General features: G+C 43.5%; 1 protein-coding gene across 2 annotated transcripts in view; it reads right to left on the minus strand.

Annotated features, from left to right (window-relative positions):
• Window positions 1-59: 59 nt before the first annotated feature.
• LOC134099310 (tripartite motif-containing protein 3-like) overlaps window positions 60-17,897 on the minus strand; it is a 36,203-nt gene continuing 18,365 nt past the window's right edge. For both annotated transcript variants that reach the window (XM_062552111.1, XM_062552112.1), the window contains exons 3-13: window positions 15,705-15,945; window positions 14,600-14,751; window positions 13,693-13,873; window positions 10,940-11,675; window positions 10,219-10,322; window positions 9,903-10,070; window positions 9,491-9,659; window positions 7,972-8,031; window positions 7,239-7,309; window positions 6,803-6,943; window positions 60-3,470 (exon numbers count right to left, since the gene is read on the minus strand). In XM_062552111.1, coding sequence (XP_062408095.1) covers window positions 3,318-3,470; window positions 6,803-6,943; window positions 7,239-7,309; window positions 7,972-8,031; window positions 9,491-9,659; window positions 9,903-10,070; window positions 10,219-10,322; window positions 10,940-11,675; window positions 13,693-13,873; window positions 14,600-14,751; window positions 15,705-15,945 — 2,176 coding nt within the window. In that variant the 3' untranslated portion in view covers window positions 60-3,317. The remainder of the gene's footprint in view (window positions 3,471-6,802; window positions 6,944-7,238; window positions 7,310-7,971; window positions 8,032-9,490; window positions 9,660-9,902; window positions 10,071-10,218; window positions 10,323-10,939; window positions 11,676-13,692; window positions 13,874-14,599; window positions 14,752-15,704; window positions 15,946-17,897) is intronic.

The following is a 17,897-nucleotide window of genomic DNA, read 5'->3' on the forward strand; positions in this document are numbered from 1 at the left end:
AGTACAGTAGATTCAATTTCTAAATGTATGTTTGTAATGACAAGGCAAGAGACCAGTAGATCAGTAAACCATGTGCTTTTATTACCAGTGCATATTGACAGAAATAAAATCATGGTCGTATCAGTCAACATAGTCAATGTAATGCAACAGGGAAGCCCTGGGTAGGGAGCACAGTTACATTCCAAAAGTGTTTTTTTTTTTTTTTTTCTTTAAGTCCAGCAGCTTGACCTTCAGAACGGACCGAACAGAGCTGTGGAGGATTGGCAAATAAGGAGAGGTCTTCGTGGCCAGGGTTTGACATGGCCGGATAATGTCAGGCACAAAAAAAGAGCATTTTTCTCATCTAAAACAATAGTTTTGTGATTACATGTATGTGAAAGGGTTCATCTTTGCAGTTGTTGTGCATGGTAGTGTGTGAAGGTCCTTTTTCAGTTGGTGAAACTTAGAAAAGACAGATTTACAAATCCGTAAAAGTTTCATCGTCTTTTAACGTGAAATTCACAGTTGCCAGTTGACCACAGGTTGATTAAGTAAATTGATGGCAATGTCTTTCTGATGGCTGAAGAAAGGAAGAAAGTTAAAGAGCATGGTCATGTGTGTGTTTACGGAACCATCTTGCGATATTCAACAGTATTACATTCACTCCCAACAGATAAATAATTAGTTTGTTTCACATTTACAATAGACTATTTTAACTTATATTAGCTAAACATGTCTGGGAGATGGAATCAACCCTTTCCATGTTATTGCACAATTTACAATGAATCAGTATACAAAGACTGATGGACATTTCATTTGCAGTATTTGGATACTGTAAGAGTAAAATGGTGGAATACTCTCGTAAATTCCTGTATGATCCAACACCTTGGCCACCAGCCTCACTCACCCTCTTCCCAAGCTTCAAAATGTTGTTTATTAAAGCAGATATGAATGGTAAAGTTTCATTACGGTTGCTTTAAAAAATGAATGGTTTCTATGTATGCCCCATGATCACCAAGTCAACAGTACAGACGTCACAACCTCAACAGGTGAGAACAAACTGACGAGCTGATATTCTAGAGCATGCTTCCGAAGCTTCTAAGCACCTCTAGACATTTGGTAACTTCTGATTATTTTGGTGATTAATGATACACTTGTGTTCTTGCATGGATGTTCTACAAAAGATGATTATGTTCCACAAATGAGAGTAAATGTGTACACAGTAGCACTGACATACCCATGTCCATGTGTGTGTGTGTGTGTGTGTGTGTGTGTGTGTGTGTGTGTGTGTGTGTGAAGGATGGGCCAGATGAATCACCTGACCGATGTGTGTTAATTTTTGGCTAAATTAATCCTGACCAAAAGTTTAAAATTTGTTGTACAGACAACAGCTTGCTACAAAGGTAAGATTTCATGCATTGGGGCTGAAAAGGGGTGTCTCCTCATATCAAGGCATATACCAGCAGCAGCGGAAATTCAGATGCATCAAATTAGAAAAATAATTTGTAAACTATAAGATTGCGTACAAAATGAAATAAATTAATGTTTTCTTTTTTACCATTTTTTTCTGCATTTTGTGTAAAAGACCTGATAAAATAAAAAGAAATTGTGCTATTCAAGTCAGCAATACATAGATAGAACACACATTTGTATGGCCAGGCTTGTGTGAAGCTGCTGATGCCGCAAGCACGATTTGACTACAAGCTGCCTTGCTCACACCAAAATAGTATACTGTCAAAGCTGAGATGTTACACTTGCGAACCGCTAAACTAGAAACAAGATCAATCAAGAGAAATCGGCAGATAGCTATTCAATTTATACACTATACAAAGCAGTCATATACAGCAAGTCAATGTACAGAGATGCAGTTTGAAATGGTTTGACCCCTCAGTGTTGGCGTACTCTTATAGGAACAACCTATATTGTGTAGTGATACAAATTTGGAATTATTTTGAAATTAATTTAAGACCTATCCACTAATGACAAAAACCATGGCGTTGTTCTTGGTGTAATGGCCAAATGCTCCAGGGAAAGTCTCCCTGTGGAGAAGTAGACATCATCTGCTTTTCCAGGTGAAACTGAAGGCATGTTTGCAGTGTAATACAAACTTTTTAAAAAGGCCTGGATGGGTTGCATCAGCTATTTGTCTTCCCATCCAGGTCTGATATCGTCTGACAAAACGTTATAAGAAGTCTCAGATGAACACGAGAGTTATGTGGAAAGAACACGGTCACGGTGACTGTTTTGAAATCCTTGCTAAAAACTCATCTCTTCCAATTTGCGTTCAACAGCCATTGAGCCTGTGGGAACTATGGATGGAGATCTTATTTGTTTGATGTCTGTATATCTGTCTCTGTCTGGGGGTACTTTTTTTTTGTCTGGAGGTATGAGCTGTAGTAGGTGTTGGAACCACCTTTTAAACTCTCTTAAACCTTTTCTTTTATTGTGAAGCACTTTGGATGCAAATGTGCCACATAATTCAAATTTACTGACTTACTTTTTTACTTACACCACTTCAAATCATCTTAGGTCATACCATGGCTGTTCATGGATGAGATATGGGCAAGTGCACAACGTCTCCGAAATTCCATCTTTAGAACAAAAACACGACAACAACCACTGTTATGTGATCTTCCCGGCATGTTGAAAATGTGGATTTGATATTGATATTTACAATATGGGGATAACGTAGGGCACCTTAGCTTCTAATTGTGGCCTTTCCTGTATTGTTGTTTAGCAGAATATGCATGACTTGTTTCCTATTGTGCTACCACCTGATTCCAATACCCAAATGAATAATGGAAATCAGGGATTGTTTTGAAATGTGTAAATGTGTTTCACAACTACACATGGATGGTCTGATCTGTAAATAAGTGATCCTTCAATACGGATAATTGGGCAATTATTATGTACAAAGAAGCCAGTGGAATAACCTGGGTTACTACAGAGAAGCGAACAGCAAATTGATCTTCTGCCATAAATATTTTGCTCATGCTAGCACAAAATCTGCATTTCAATAGTTTAACAATATGATATGACTTGCATGTTCTTTCAACCACTTTAGGGAATGGACAGGAACTACCTCAGTACTTTCCTGCCTTGAGTTCTCTAACGTCAGGCTTGATAGCGAAAACTGTACTCACACTTCGTAAATGGTTCCTACTACAGTATGTCCATCAGAGAAAACTACATCAAAGGAAGCGAGAATGTGCAAATTAAAATGGCGTAAAACAGGAAGGTCATGGCACCCTGTTTCAGTACATTTAGTTGTGTCCTTGTTCAGTGCTGGATGTGGTCAAATCTTGCCCGCTGACCTGGCGTCCGTACAGTAGGTGGCGCTACTGCAGGTAGCGGTAGACCTTGAAGCAGTGGTTCCCGGAGTCAGCCACGGCCACGTGGCCATCCGAGGTCAGGGCCAGACCTTGGGGTCCGTACAAGGGGTCGGCAGTGGTGTTGATGTAGGACAGAAAAGAACCTGAGCTGTCAAACACCTAAAAGACAAAAGCACACACAAGCCCACTTAAACACCCTTGGGTTGGGACCTACAGTACAGTTCATAAATGTTGAATTTAACTGAAAACATTTCTGAAAGGACAGAGTGGAATGCTGCCACTCCAAAAATATACAAATATGTCATATTTATGGATAGCCAGAGGGCACAGAGACCAGGAAAAGGCCAGGCTAGATTTTGACGAAAGAGACACATTTTAAGCAAGGTGTCTGGCAGTGAATTCTGTACAATGAAATTCCCTTTCCCGTTGCCTTTATATAGTAACACCACAGGGTGGCAGTAATGCTCCAGTTTATTGTCTGTACCAGAGAGGGTAAGAGAGTCTGTGCACAACCCTTTAAACACTGACAGGAAGAGGAAAGGGCGGGCTAATGCCCGTCATCAGCTAAAGAGCCTGCTTGAGGAAATCCTTCCCAAAAGACTGGAAATTGCTAAAGCTGTAAAAGGGGATCAACTCCATATTACAGTTTTTCACAGTTGCTCAAACACTAAACCCCATTCTCTGAATCAAATTCTCAAATGCCTGAACACATTTGTTGAATTACTCCCTCTTTTGGCAGAACCATAGACTACTTTCACCCACTTTCACCCATTTTACCAAACTCATAAACCCTTTTTGCAAAACTCTAAACACATTGTGCATTCTGATGCACTTCTTAATTATATTGATAACCAAACAAGGCGGAAGTTGAACACAATTAGAGCACAGTTGTCTCCATTTGAACACTACCACTCAAAATAGATAACACTTGTGTCTAATGATGTGACAACCAATATACGTCAGTTCAGAGTTGACAGAGACACAGGGGACAACAAGTGTGTGTTACAGTAGAGGTGGGGTACAAGGAAGAGGAGGGTGCAGGTAGGAGGAAGAGGATGAAGAGAAAGACAGAGAGTCCCAAGAGTTGCAATACTGTAAATGATGATATTTGGGCAACAATCATTGACCATGTACTGGTTCATGGAATGCCAATGAGAGAAGCAGGACTTCATGGTCCAACCCAACATCAGTGGTTTCTCTGTGGCGTCAATAATCCAAAGATTCAGACTACAGAAGAGAAATAGCGTAAAAATCCATTACCATACAGTACAGTAATCACTGGACATCCACTGTTACACACTGTACTACCCTTTGAGCTCAACTCTGAGAGAGTGAAAGAGCTGAGTTATCAGTATGTCCAAGTAAGTCTAAATTTAGGCACAATGCAATATTACAGTATTGCATACTTACAGTACTATCAGAGTCTGTGGCATCACAGTACAAATCATAGTAAAGTACTGTAAAGTATTGGCCTGTCTTTCTGTTCACTTATAAAACTATTGATTTATATCTTCATATAGGCTAGAGGATATGAGTAGAGAGTGATATAAGTCCTTATTCTTTATTTTCATTGTGATATTTTATTTTTCAAATTAGAATGAATACAATTCCTCCAGGAGCCATAAACCCTGCCCTGAAAACTGTGTCTTCCATTGTTTGGTGTATTGTCTTATCACTGCTCTGCAGGAGTGTAATTTTGCCTGATGTGTTCAATGATTTGAGACCATTAGTTAGTTTTGAGCAAAGTTAAAAGTGTTTTGAGGTGATTGTTCAGTTTTGCAACAAGATTGAAGGGTTTCGAGAATGTAGTTTGAGAAATGAGTTTTGTGTTCACAGTTTTGAGAAAAAGGTAAAGAGTTCTGAAAAAGGTGTTCTAGCAATTGTGAAAAACTGTAATACCTATTTAGAGTGCAATGTCATTGAAGTTCCTGTTGGTGTAATGGCAGGTGTGTGTCCCAATACTTTTGTCTGTATAGTGTATGTATGGGTCTGACATTTTTGGAAAATAGTGTGCATTGTGCAGCTTAAAAGGTTTAGATTTATTGACATAATACCAGCGACCATTATTACCATACATAATGGCTGCAGTACTTCTGGCTGTATTGTCTGCAGTTGCTCCATATCAGATTAAAGCAAGATACGTACAGTATGCAATGCATGTTTACAGATGTGGAGACTCCTCAGACGAGGTGAAGCTAGACACTAGTGATGGCGAGCTCTCGTCTCCATCAAAGAGAAAAAAGCAGGAGTGACTGACACTCTGTCAACTCCATGATGGAACACAGAGAAGGAGGTCGATGTAGCGCCAGCAGCGTAGCAATTCAATCATCTACAGCCTCTGGGTCCAACTGCTCACCACAGAGGCCACACACCTGCGCTCAAGACCGCTGCCAAGGTTTGCGTGCGAGTACACCAACAAGCAGACAGCTAAAAGCATTGCAAGAGGATGCGATTGGACCGACATGGGGGTCAGTGTGTGATCTAAGTACATAGGGCTATTTGTTTTGTTTACATGGCCAAGGTAAAGCTGGAGCATACAGTATCTCCCATGACTGGCATCAGAATAACATTTTCTCCGCGCCGTTCCTTGGCAGTCTGGGAATAGGGACAGGTACAGAACGATTTCCTGGAATGTTCACATGAGCAATCCGCACGAAGATGCGAAAAATGACAAGAGGAGGGCAAGCGGGAGACACGACAGCCAGTTCAGAGCCAGACCTCTGCTGGACATTATCCAGAATGCCTGTAAAGCCCTACATCATCCACACAGGAACCGTATGGTGGACGAAAGAATGTCAGCAACCAAGGGCTTCAAGTTGCTCATTCTTACAGACTCCAGCCATTACTGGAGCTATTACTGCTACTTCACTATTGCCACAATAAGGACATAATAACTCAAATCTTTCTTTGTAAAATATTCAAGAAGATTCACCTCTACTACCCTAGTAGTAATAGTGGTAGTAGTAGTGAAAAGGAAAAGTACAAAGAAGACATGCAAACTATTTATACATATTGTAAAGTAGCAGTAGCAGGTAAAGGACATGCACTGGGATAAAAAGTATCATACTGTTTTTTTGTTTTGCCTGCCCTCTGTCTCACGAGGGTTAAAGAAATGCAACTTCAAGCATCCAGTTGCTTATCATCACTTGAACTGAATGCATTAACCTGAACAAGAGAATATCTCCAGGACTTAAGACTCAACTATGCCAGTGCATACTAGTGATATTCAGGAAACATGACTGTAAAGGGTTGATACAGCAATCATGTTTTAGCTATACAACGGCAGAACCATTTAGTATGTCCTGCACAGAACAGCACAGCACAGTGCTTTCAAGAATCCATTTTACACTATCGTTTGAAGTTCACATCTTCAGTATATCTAATCCTCCTGTTTATTCACATGCCTGTGTGTGCCCTCTGATTCAGGTCTGTTAGATAGTGATTCAAACAGATTTCTTAATATAGCTCTGGACAGTTAGCACCCTTCCTACCTGTATCCGGCTGTTCCCCCAGTCTGCCACGATGATGTTGCCATTGGAATCCACGGCCACCCCGGTGGGGGCGTTGAACTGGCCGTTGCCCTCTCCATGAGAGCCGAACTTAAACAGGAACTCCCCATCAGCGCTGTACACCTAGAGGAAAGTGGGGCCGGGTCATTGTATATCAACCTCTTCTAAAACAGGATGTGGACTATCTATCTGTCCCAGAAAGCACATGGAAACAGTCATTTGGGGAGCGCAACAGGGAAACATGGAGTCTGTATGCAACTAAATATGATACAGTTTGCCCAATAACAACAAAGTTTCTTCATGTAACCAACTTAATCAAAATCATTTTTTATTTGGAATAGCAAAAACAAAAATCTTTGCCTGTAAATGTAGCTACTGTTCGCTCTAAAACAAAATGTAAGCAAAAAAGAAACGTTACCTTCACGGAATGATTGTGGAAATCTGTCACAATGATTTCATTCTTGTTGTTTACAGCAACGAAGTGTGGACCTTCAGGGAGAGACAAAAGAGATAGAGAGAGAGAAGAGAAAGAAGGGGGGGGGGGGTGGAGAGGAAGAGAGGATGATGAATCATAAATGGGGGAGGAAGATCTATTTTTGCCTGTGCTGGGGAACCCTGTGTTAAAGTGGTGACAGATGTCTTCAACTCAAAACAAGTGAGACAGAGCAGTGAGAGCACTATTTATTTATTTAAATTGTCATGGTGATCCATCCAGCAGCAAAGGCTATAAAGAGACGAGACAATCCTTTTAATTTGGTTTATGTGCATGTCACAACCACAGTCTGATGAATATGAAAAGCAAACAAGGACACAACAACACAAACACAAGTTCTTAACAAAACAAGAACAAAAGAACACACACACACACACACACACACACACACACACATTAAAAAATCACACACACATACACACAAAGAAAGAAAGAAGGAATGAGAAGATAAAAGCAATTTTTTATGATAACAGAAATAAAGATAGATATAGATGGTATAGATGAGGTAGAGGTGAGGTATAGAGGTATAGATGCAAGGGAATGTAAAATGAGAGTGAAATAATGACGCAAAAAAAAAAACAGACAACAAATGACCCTTGACGTGTTTTACATTCACAGACACAGAGCGGGTAACTTACACATCCAGTAGCGTACTTACTGAACACTGGGCCTGATTTACTAAGCTTTTGCTCCAGTGCATTGTTTGCACCACTCTTGTCTGGGGGGGGAATAAAATAAAGGTTGACGTCAGCATTGCCATTCAGAAAAGAAACAATGGAAGGGGACTCGTCCATGGCCACACTCCCATTGCTAATATCTGACCAATCCACAAGTGGAGTGATATTACTAAAAAAAACACAGATGAATTCATTTAAATAATATGAGCCTTTATAGCACTAAATCGCAAAACTTCATAACTATCTTCATGTTATGAGAGAATGCGTTTACACATTCTCAGTGAGTCTGACACAGCAGTTGATCAAATGGAATGATCAAGTGTAACATCATGCTTACTGTAAGTGTAATGATGTATTAGCAAAACAGTGTAACTGTACAACATTAGATGCTTCCATTAAAGGTTAAGTAGGACCATTTTGATCTCATTGAGTTCTGCAATGACAACCTATTAAACATTATGCAGACTCTGTATTTCTCACAGTCTTTCTTATGTTATCAAATAATTAGTATATAATCATCACTTTGCTTGGAGTCAATTAGGACAGATTTCTCTTTGCCTTGATTAACACACAGTCTAATAATCTACACTACACATGGCCCAACTTAATTCATGCACATCGGCAGGCAAGCATGGCAAAAAAAAGAGAACAAAAGAAGCGTGCAATCGGAACTTTCAACACTGTCTGCTCATCCGCCACATGACAAGTAGCCTAGCGCCACGATTTCATGGTCTAAATGCACTGAATGCTTCCACCAAAAGCATTCTGGGTGACTTTTGACCCACTGAAAAGATCTTTCCCACATCACAACGGTGGCATCAAAATCAAAGGACCACGGACTAAAATGCTGGACATTCAAATGACTGCATGAAAGGATGACATGCTTGTTTGGGAGCATGCAAATCACTGGTAGCAAGCCTGGGTAAATCTGGCCCATCAAGTGATTAAAGGGACTTCCTCTCCCCACATTTACCAGCCATTTCTGGTTCCTCTTTGTTAGACATCTAGTCATTACCACAATGAGTCGACAGTCTCCACTATGCCAATGACAAGGTTCATGTCTCACTGTTGGCTACAACAGTCTGAGGGGAAATTGGATGATTGCGTGTCGACTATATTGACTTTGTATACAGTAGCGTTGGCTTGACCTAGACTGAGGAGTTGACAAAGTGTGGTTATGAAGAGAGTGAATATAAAATTCAGAGAATATTAAACTTGCTTCAACTGGGCGCTAACCCAAAACTACCATAACCTTGTGGACAAACAGTCTGTCTGTGAGACAGTTCCCACTGAACTGAATACTGTGATTCATATTTTATATGTTAATTGTTATGGTAACTGTGGTGTAATCTACACTACGTATATGTTAATTGCAGTTATTGTAGTAGTCATGTTAGGCAGACATTCAGTTCTAAATGTTACAGAACTTGAATTTTCCCTTGGGGATCAATAAAGTATCTATCTAGCTATCTGTATCATCTATCAGACATTTCTCTGTACCTGTAAATTGTCTGTCTGATGTTCCTCTCGCACCAAATTTGGTCACCAGTTTGCCATTGGACTGGAAGATGAACACGCAGCAGGCCTTGTTGTCCACGGTGATGATGTGGCCATTTTTGTCCACCGCTACTCCCTTTGGTCCCATTAGTCTTCCTGCTCCGATTTTATTCTGTCCAGGAACAAGAGGGCCAAGGTTTAGAGGTCATATTTTTACCAGTTGTGATTCAGAAAATGGCTTGATACAGACATGGATATACAAATCTGTTGGTTCCAAGTCTGCATCGCATTCCTTTGAATTTAAACACTCATCATTTGAGCTATCAGTTAAGAGTTGCTCATGCTAGTGATAGTATTGGTGCTTAGCATACGGCTAAAAGGTTTTGAGCTCTCTATTCGGCCCCCACACATTTACCTTAAACTTCCCGTCCGAGGAGAAGATGCTGACCCATCGGTTGTCGTAGTCGGCCACAATGATGTCACCATTTGTGTCTACGGTCACCCCTGTGGGGCGCTGCAGTTGCCCTGGGGAACGACCTCTGACCCCAAATCTTAGTTTAAACTGCCCATCATTGGAGAAGACCTGTGATGGAGGTGGGGTTAGTTTGAAATGAGTGGGATTATTTTTAATTGACAAGACCAACGCCTGCGAAAAATATCTCCAATTTGTGTCTTAAGGGCTGTTTTGTACTGTAATCTCTCGAAAAGCACTTTCACTGACAAGCACTAACCTGTATGCACTGGTTGTTGCTGTCAGCCACCACAATTCGACCATTGCTGGAGGCAGAAATGCCTTGTAGGTTGGTGAACTCCCCTCTTTCACGCCCACGTGTGCCTGAGGACAGTCGAAAGTATAGCACACTCAGACACAGTATTTTACAGTCAAGTCAAGTTCCTACAGGTGGTAGAGTTTTGCTTAATTTAAATGATCCAAAACAGACCTCCAAAATAAGCGAATAATGCGGAAAAAATCAACCGTTTGACGTACTGTAATGTCAAAATGCCTATGGTCTGTATTGTTCAGATATCCACAGAAGGTAGCATGCAAACCATCTTAAGCCAGCACCAGTCTCTTGTAACACAATGTACCTTGTGTGACACTGTATCAAATGCAACAAAAGTCAGTGGAAGTGTGTTCAATTTATCTAAATTCAATGGAACACATCAAAGGGAACACTAGCATATACACTGGAAACTAGCATATGATTGTGTTATATGTAGTTACTCGGCAGATATCCACAGAGGTTAGCATGCAAACCAGCTAAAGCCAGTCCTGATCTCTGGTAATCACACATGTGTGACATTGTAGTAAATGCAATACAAGTCAGTGGAAGAGTGTTCAGTTTATCTAAATGTAATGGAACACCTCTAAGAGGACACTAGCATATACGCTGTAAACTAGCATATGATTGCGTGGTATGTAGTTGCTAGGCAGAGGATGTGTGTACTCACCCACTCTGTAGATGAGCTCATCCTCGATGGGGTTCTCCTTCTTCTTGGTGGTGCTGTACATGCTGGAGGGCCTCCTGACCGCCTTCTGCCGCACGTGTCCGCCGCCTCCGCCGCTGGGCGACTTCACCCGCCGCTTGACGTCGTCGGGCGACTGCGGCACGTCCGAGGCCTTGACGGCGCGCAGGCGGAAGGGGCTGCCCCGCACGGCCTGCCCGTAGAGCAGCAGCTGGAAGGAGAACTCGCCCTCGGCGCGCATGGTGTAGCTCACCTCGTACGTGCCGTTCTTGTTGTCGGCCACGTCGGCCTCGGCGTGCGCGGCGCCGTCGGCGGCCAGGATGCGCGCCCGCAGCTCGGCGTTGCCCGTGCGCACCAGCTCGGCGCCCTTGTCCTTGGTCGTGACGGTGACGGTGGCCGGCTGGCCGACCAGCGCGTGGCGCAGGCCTTCCCCGGTGGCCACGCTGGTGTGGCCCACGGCGGCGGTGGTCAGCAGCACGCCCAGGTTCTGGATGGAGCGCCGCAGGCCCTCCGTCTCCACCTGGCAGTTGAGGTGGCCGTTCTCGTGCGGCCGCTCGGGGAAGTCGTGCTGCGCCAGCGCCGCCACGCGCTCGCCCATCTGCTTCTGCACCAGCAGCACCTCGGTGGCGCTGCCGTGCGACAGCGCCTGCTCCGTGAAGCTGCAGCTGCTCAGGATGTTCTCCTTGCCCTGCAGCAGCGTCGCCAGCTGGGCCTGCAACACCTGCAGAACCGAGCGAGGGAGAGAGGGAGAGAAAGAGAGAGAGAGAGAGAGAGAGAGAGAGTGAGTGAGTGAGGGAGGGAGGGAGGGAGAGAGGGAGAGAGAGAGTGAGTGAGTGAGTGAGGGAGTGAGTGAGTGAGGGAGAGAGAGAGAGAGAGAGAGAGAGTGAGTGAGTGAGGGAGGGAGAGAGATAGAGAGAGAGAGGGAGAGAGAGAGAGATGGATGGGTGGAGGGGAGGATGAGAGAAATGCAGGAAGGACAACAGGAAGAGATTGTGAGGTGACAGGGAGGAGGCAGCTTCTCAGAGATTGGGTATTCTGCTGTAAATCAAAATATTCCACCTGCACTCTACCCCAAGAGACCTCTCCTGTTTTTTATTTCCTAATCGTTACTCACAACACCTCATGATCACACGCACACACACACACACATACACACACAAAAACACACACACACACACACACACAGCAAAATATTCAGACAGAAAGAGAGGCAAGAAAGGCAGAAGATGAGTAGAAAAAGGAAGAGGAGAAATGAGAGAAGGAGAGAAGTGGACTTAAAGGTGATATGAAAAAGGATAATGCAAAAATAACCCACATTCTAAAGGACAGCGAAAGACTAAAACGATTTTAGACAAGCTTAGAAAAGGTCTACAGCTTGGATCTTCATTCAGGAGCAGAATCCATCAATACTCTGCACCATCCTATTGAGTCTTTCAGAGGTCAATTACCGCACAGGACAAGCTTCAAAGAGCACAGGTTCTTCGTGTTCAATCTAAATTGACCTTCTCCATAGGTAAAAACCTCTATGGGGACTTCATTTAGCTGGACAGCTTCGTCAGAGGCAGCAGAGCTCGGCTTCGAAAGCCGGAGAGGGTCAAGCCATAGCATGTTGAAAGATATTTAAATGGCCTAGGTTGTTATTCGGTGGGAGCGGGTCTGTCAGCCTGCCTAATCAAAATGAATTGGTCGAAGGAGCTGTGGCTTACATACTGAAACCGCACGACAATGAGTCTGGGACCTCTCAGAAGATGTGTAACAGAAGGAGAGGGGGAGAGAGGGAGAGGGAGGGATAGAGAGAGAGAGAGAGAGAGAGAGAGAGAGAATGATGGATGTGCCAGGAAGGACACAGTCAGATTTAAAGGCACAGTCCATGCTTTCTAATCTCATATGCTGTTTGTTCAATTCAGCTCATTGCACCTACCGGTCCTCTTGCTGGCCATCCTGTGTATGTGCCCAGAAATACGCTTGGCTGTACACTGGAAACAAGGCTTGGACTGAACCACACACTACTCCAGCCAATCAACATGTTGCTGCAGGAGCACAGAAAGGCGGAGTGTTTGGCTGATTGACTAAACTCAAATATGAGCAATCTTTCACCAGAATTGTAGCCTGGCACGCCCTCTGACGTAACACCTTCGGCGTTGCTGTCGCTGGTCTGGTCAACTGCTAATCGGGAAGGATTTCTGAATTCCCTAAATTTGCGGAACTGCCCCCTTTGGTCGAGAACCAATCTTTGAGCAGCTCCAACAGCTCTGGGTAGAGGCGTGTTCAAGGCAGAGGAAAGAGTGTTGTTATTGGTTTAAACTCGGCAAACCGCTTTCTGACATCGACCAGTAGCAAATCGAGGCACTTAAAGGAGGCGGGTCAACCAAGCGCTTGGAGAAACCATGTAGCGCAGGCTCTTGGTCAGACTAAATTCTCGCAGAGCCTTTCAAGTCGATGGCAATCAGGCTACCAGAATTGTGGACTATACCCAGAGCTGTACTGTAGAGTGAATGAATGAACGAAGGAATTAATTAATTAATGGATGGATGAATGAACAGATGGATGAATTTCCCCTTGGGGATCAATAAAGTATCTATCTATCTATCTATCTATGAATGAATGGATTAATGAATCTTTCACTAGAATTGTGAACTATACCCAGAGCTGTACTGTAGAATGAATGAATGAACGAACGGGTGAATAAATGAATGAATGAATGAATGAATGGCGTGAGTGTGAGACTATGTGCCCACCTTCTGTTTGGCGCTGCAGATGTTCTCCAGGTCGGTGATGAGGTGGCCCTTACGCTGGTGCAGCGCTCGCTCCAGCTCCTCGAACGTGCTGTTGATCTCGCTCACCGCCTCGTTCTTGCGCTCCGTCAACTGCTTGGAGATGTCGTTCACCGTGTCAATGGCCGCCGTCAGCTGGGGCAACCTGCAGGAGAAGAGAGGACGGTGTGTTTGTTCTACAGATGTCCTTGCATGGAGTTCACTACCAGCTTTGTTAAACAACAATACAGTGTGTTTAGTGACTGCCAACTTACACTGAAAGATGTTTTCATGATTAATCGTGGCTAATCTTTCTTTGTGCAACTTGTGTTGGACCTCTCCCTACACAAATCATTCTTTTGTATAAAATATGGAAAGATAATCCTTTATTTGGCATAAAAACTGAAAGCCAGGGAGCTCTTACACAAGTCCACCAGTTTTCCTCGAGAGGGAGAGAGACACTGATGAACCCTCCAGGGTCCCTCTCTGCACCCTAAATGAGGTGTGTATGATTCTGCAGTACCGGACACAGCAAATCTGTGAGCCTCAGGTGTGAGGTGCAACAGTATTTCCAAGTACAGTATATTTGAGACATAATTAACACTTATTGAACTTCCACAGACACATAAGTATAGTGACAATATTTCTGAGAGAACTGTTAATGCAGAGGTGACATGTACAATTTATCTACTGTATGTATATGTGAATAACTAGAAGGAATTGCACATTCTGTACAGTGTTGATAACTATGTTTAGTAAAAATTTACAGGAGTTACAGCACTGTATTGTAATTCATGAGTGTGACAGGAAGTGATTCCACACATTTTAGGGAATTTTCAGTGGAGAATGATCTGCAAATAGATAAGAAGATCTGTGGAAAAAAATGTTGTACCTGTTGCGAATGGCATCTAGCTGGTTCTTCAAGGCTGATTTGTGCTGTTCTAGAACATCACGCAGTGGAACCGTCACGTGTTCTCTGTGCTCCCCCTCTGTGCACTCCAGGCACATTGCGGTCTCGCATGACTCGCAGTAGAACTCCATCACCTGCAGGGGGAGCAGAGGAGCCAGCATGAGCAAAAACATACATTTTATACACATTTTTAACAGTCAAAATCAAAACATTGACCAGTCTGTTATTTCACTGCAATAAAGGAGTTCGCTCATAAACAAACATTTATTTGGAGAATTTTACCACAGTTAGGGAGGGACAAACATTTATTTGGGATTAAACAGAGGTTTGAGAGAGTGCTTGTAAGAGTTATGACAGTGACATCAACAGCATGAGCCAGCAGTTTTTGCAAACACAGAAACTCTGCTGTGTAAGTGACTGTGTGTTAATGTGTGTCTCTGTGTGTGTGTGTGTGTGTGTGTGTGTGTGTGTGTGTGTGTGTGTGTGTGTGTGTGTGCGTGTGTGTGTGTGTGTTCAGCAACTGCAGTCTCAGCTGTTTGAGTGTGACAGCACCAGGGTGTGTAGTTTAACCACTCTGGCCTGCTTGTTGGAGCGCAGCTATGACACTGATAAAAGTGCTAAGTAGCATTCATCCCAAAGCTAATGTATATTTAATCCGTGGGCGAGGATTAACCATGCCTTGCCCTCATGAATAAAGGCTTGATTTATGCTGAAATCAGCCTTTTGTGTGTGTGTGTGTGTGTGTGTGTGTGTGTGTGTGTGTGTGTGTGGATAGTGTTTGATATTGTCTAAGAGCTAATGTGAATGCTTTCATTTGAGTGTTAGTATGAGGTGTGAGAGTTAATGATTACATATGTGTAATAATAAGCTAGTATGTATGCACAGTATGCATGTATCTGGATGGATTTATGGAGGGGTGTGTGTGTGTGTGTGTGTGTGTGTGTGTGTGTGTGTGTGTGTGTGTGAATGTGTGTGTGTGTTGTGTGAATGTACATATATGTGTGTCTGTGTGTGTGTGTGTGTGTGTGTGTGTGTGTGTCTGTGTGTGTGTGTGTGTGTGTGTGTGTGTGTGTGTATGAATGTCTACCTTGCCCTCGTGGTTGGGGCAGGAGAGGGGCTGGCAGGCGGAGGCGGCGCTGACCGACTCCAGCACGCTGCAGGCCTCGGGCTGGGCGCACTCGGGGTCGCGCTGGAGCACCTCCATCAGGTTGGTGATGAAGAAGTTGTTCTGCAGCGCAGCCACGCCCTTCTCAGGCAGGATGGACGTCTGGCGGCACACGGGGCACGACAGCGTCAGGGACTGAGGGGGGATGTAGTTCTGTAGGCATCTGCGGAGAGGAGGAGTGGATTGTTATGACTAATGTGTTAGGACTACAAATATGGCTTCATGTAGGTGTGTCATGCAGGATGTATGTGTGTGTGCCTGTGGCAATGTCTGCATGTGTGAGTGTGTGTGTGTGTGTGCGTGCCTCTGGTGTGCATGCATGTGGTGTCACAGTTTCTGACGCAAACACTGGCAACGGATCGATGCCCATTAAATGTCAATGGCGTACACATGTAGAATTCTAAACAGCTTCACAAATATCCATCAGGAATCAGGGTGTGCATCAGGATGTGTTCTGAGCATAATGAAAGGTTACCTCAGCAATATGTAAATATCAAATTCATTTCTAATACATGAAATATAATCAATAATTGAACACAGAATCTTCTAGAAACAAATTGAATGTTTTGCTGTCTTTAATCTATGCTGAAGACGCTTCAATGGGCTGCAACATGGCAATCTGACGCTATCACACGGCGTCAGCATTTCGAAATCCTCAACTTCTACCAGCCTTGTATTGCAGTGGCAGCGTCATAAACAGCCATTAAGTGAGCTTACTGCAGGGCCACTGCTCGCCTCTCTGTATTTAAGAGCTTAGTCCGGCACAGTGGCCGAGAACGGAAAATAAAAAAAGGTGGAGGAGAGGAACATTCCGGATTTATGAGTCAAAGCAGTCTGCGGGAATGAGCGCGGACTGCCAGCAAGCTGTGTCATCACCGGTGTATGTGACTGCTCTCCGTTCATAGGACGTGGTTTCAGCATGACAACACAAGAAAAGCCAAACATTCAACCCAAGTCAGACACTAGCATGTTTTTCACTCTGTTATTCAATCCTCACTCTTCCTGGCCTATTTTTAGGGGGGGGTTTATTACTCTTGTAAAGTCAGGCTGATGTCATAGTATCATTTTTCTTAAAAGGACCGCAGGGTGTAAGGGGGCACCCTTAATTGCTATTCGAACCCCAGTCACCGCCTCGTTATTGGCAGGTAATGGAGCGTGGCCGAGTTTTTCAGGAGTCCAAGGGGGTCAGCCAGCATCCAGATAGCACCGCAGAGAAGCGAAACCGTGGATAATGTGATTTTGCTGAGGCAAAAATAAATTATGGATACTGGTGCGAAAGCTGCGCAAAGCATAGAAGAGTAGCTAGAGAGTAGGACTCAAAACATGTCTACATTTGTGCCAGTTTCCCAATGTCTTCTTTATTTATACATCGAGGACTACAGTATATATTGTGTACATCAGGGGAGGCGTAAAGGGGTCATGGCAGAATTACATGTAACTCTGTAATCTAAGTCATCCTTGGGGGCAAGTGAATTTTAGAGTGACATGGGTTTGAGCCGGGCTGAAGCTCAAGCCTTCAGGATAATTCATTTCCAACAGGGCTAGTCACCAGAAAAGCTAGTTTCGTTATTCAGTAGAGAGACATATTTATCTCCAAGCTCTAGAAGACGGCACTAAACCTCAGTGTTTGTTCACCCTAGTGAAATCATAACCCAGCCAGTGGAGTTAGACTGGAGTCAGACTATAATTTCCCCCAGCATACCTAATGGATTATGTTAAGACATGACTGACAAATGAGTGAATGTAAACATATGCATTCAATAGAAGCTAACCCCCAGGTCATTTCCCCATAAATACTGTTAGGAATTGCTTCGACAGTTAACTCTGATAGAGATGTGTATCTGGAGCTTCTGCTATTTGGACTGAAAAAGGCGAACAAAAATGTCAAAAAGAACCCTTGAATTCTGAAAGCTTTGTGGAGACCTCAGACATTTCATCTAAGGAGACATGCCCCAGAAGCATCATGGATTTCTGTGGATTAAAGAACGTCTGTTATCAGGATTGTGTATGTTGAGCTTTAAAAAGCTCCCCGGGACCAGAAAACAAAAGCCCATCCGGGAGGCTCTTGGCTGAGCAAGACGGACCGGGTGTTGGTGTTGTTTGTTGTGTGAGCGG

The sequence above is a fragment of the Sardina pilchardus genome, chromosome 13 (assembly GCF_963854185.1).
Source record: "Sardina pilchardus chromosome 13, fSarPil1.1, whole genome shotgun sequence".
Taxonomy (NCBI): Eukaryota; Metazoa; Chordata; class Actinopteri; order Clupeiformes; family Clupeidae; genus Sardina; species Sardina pilchardus.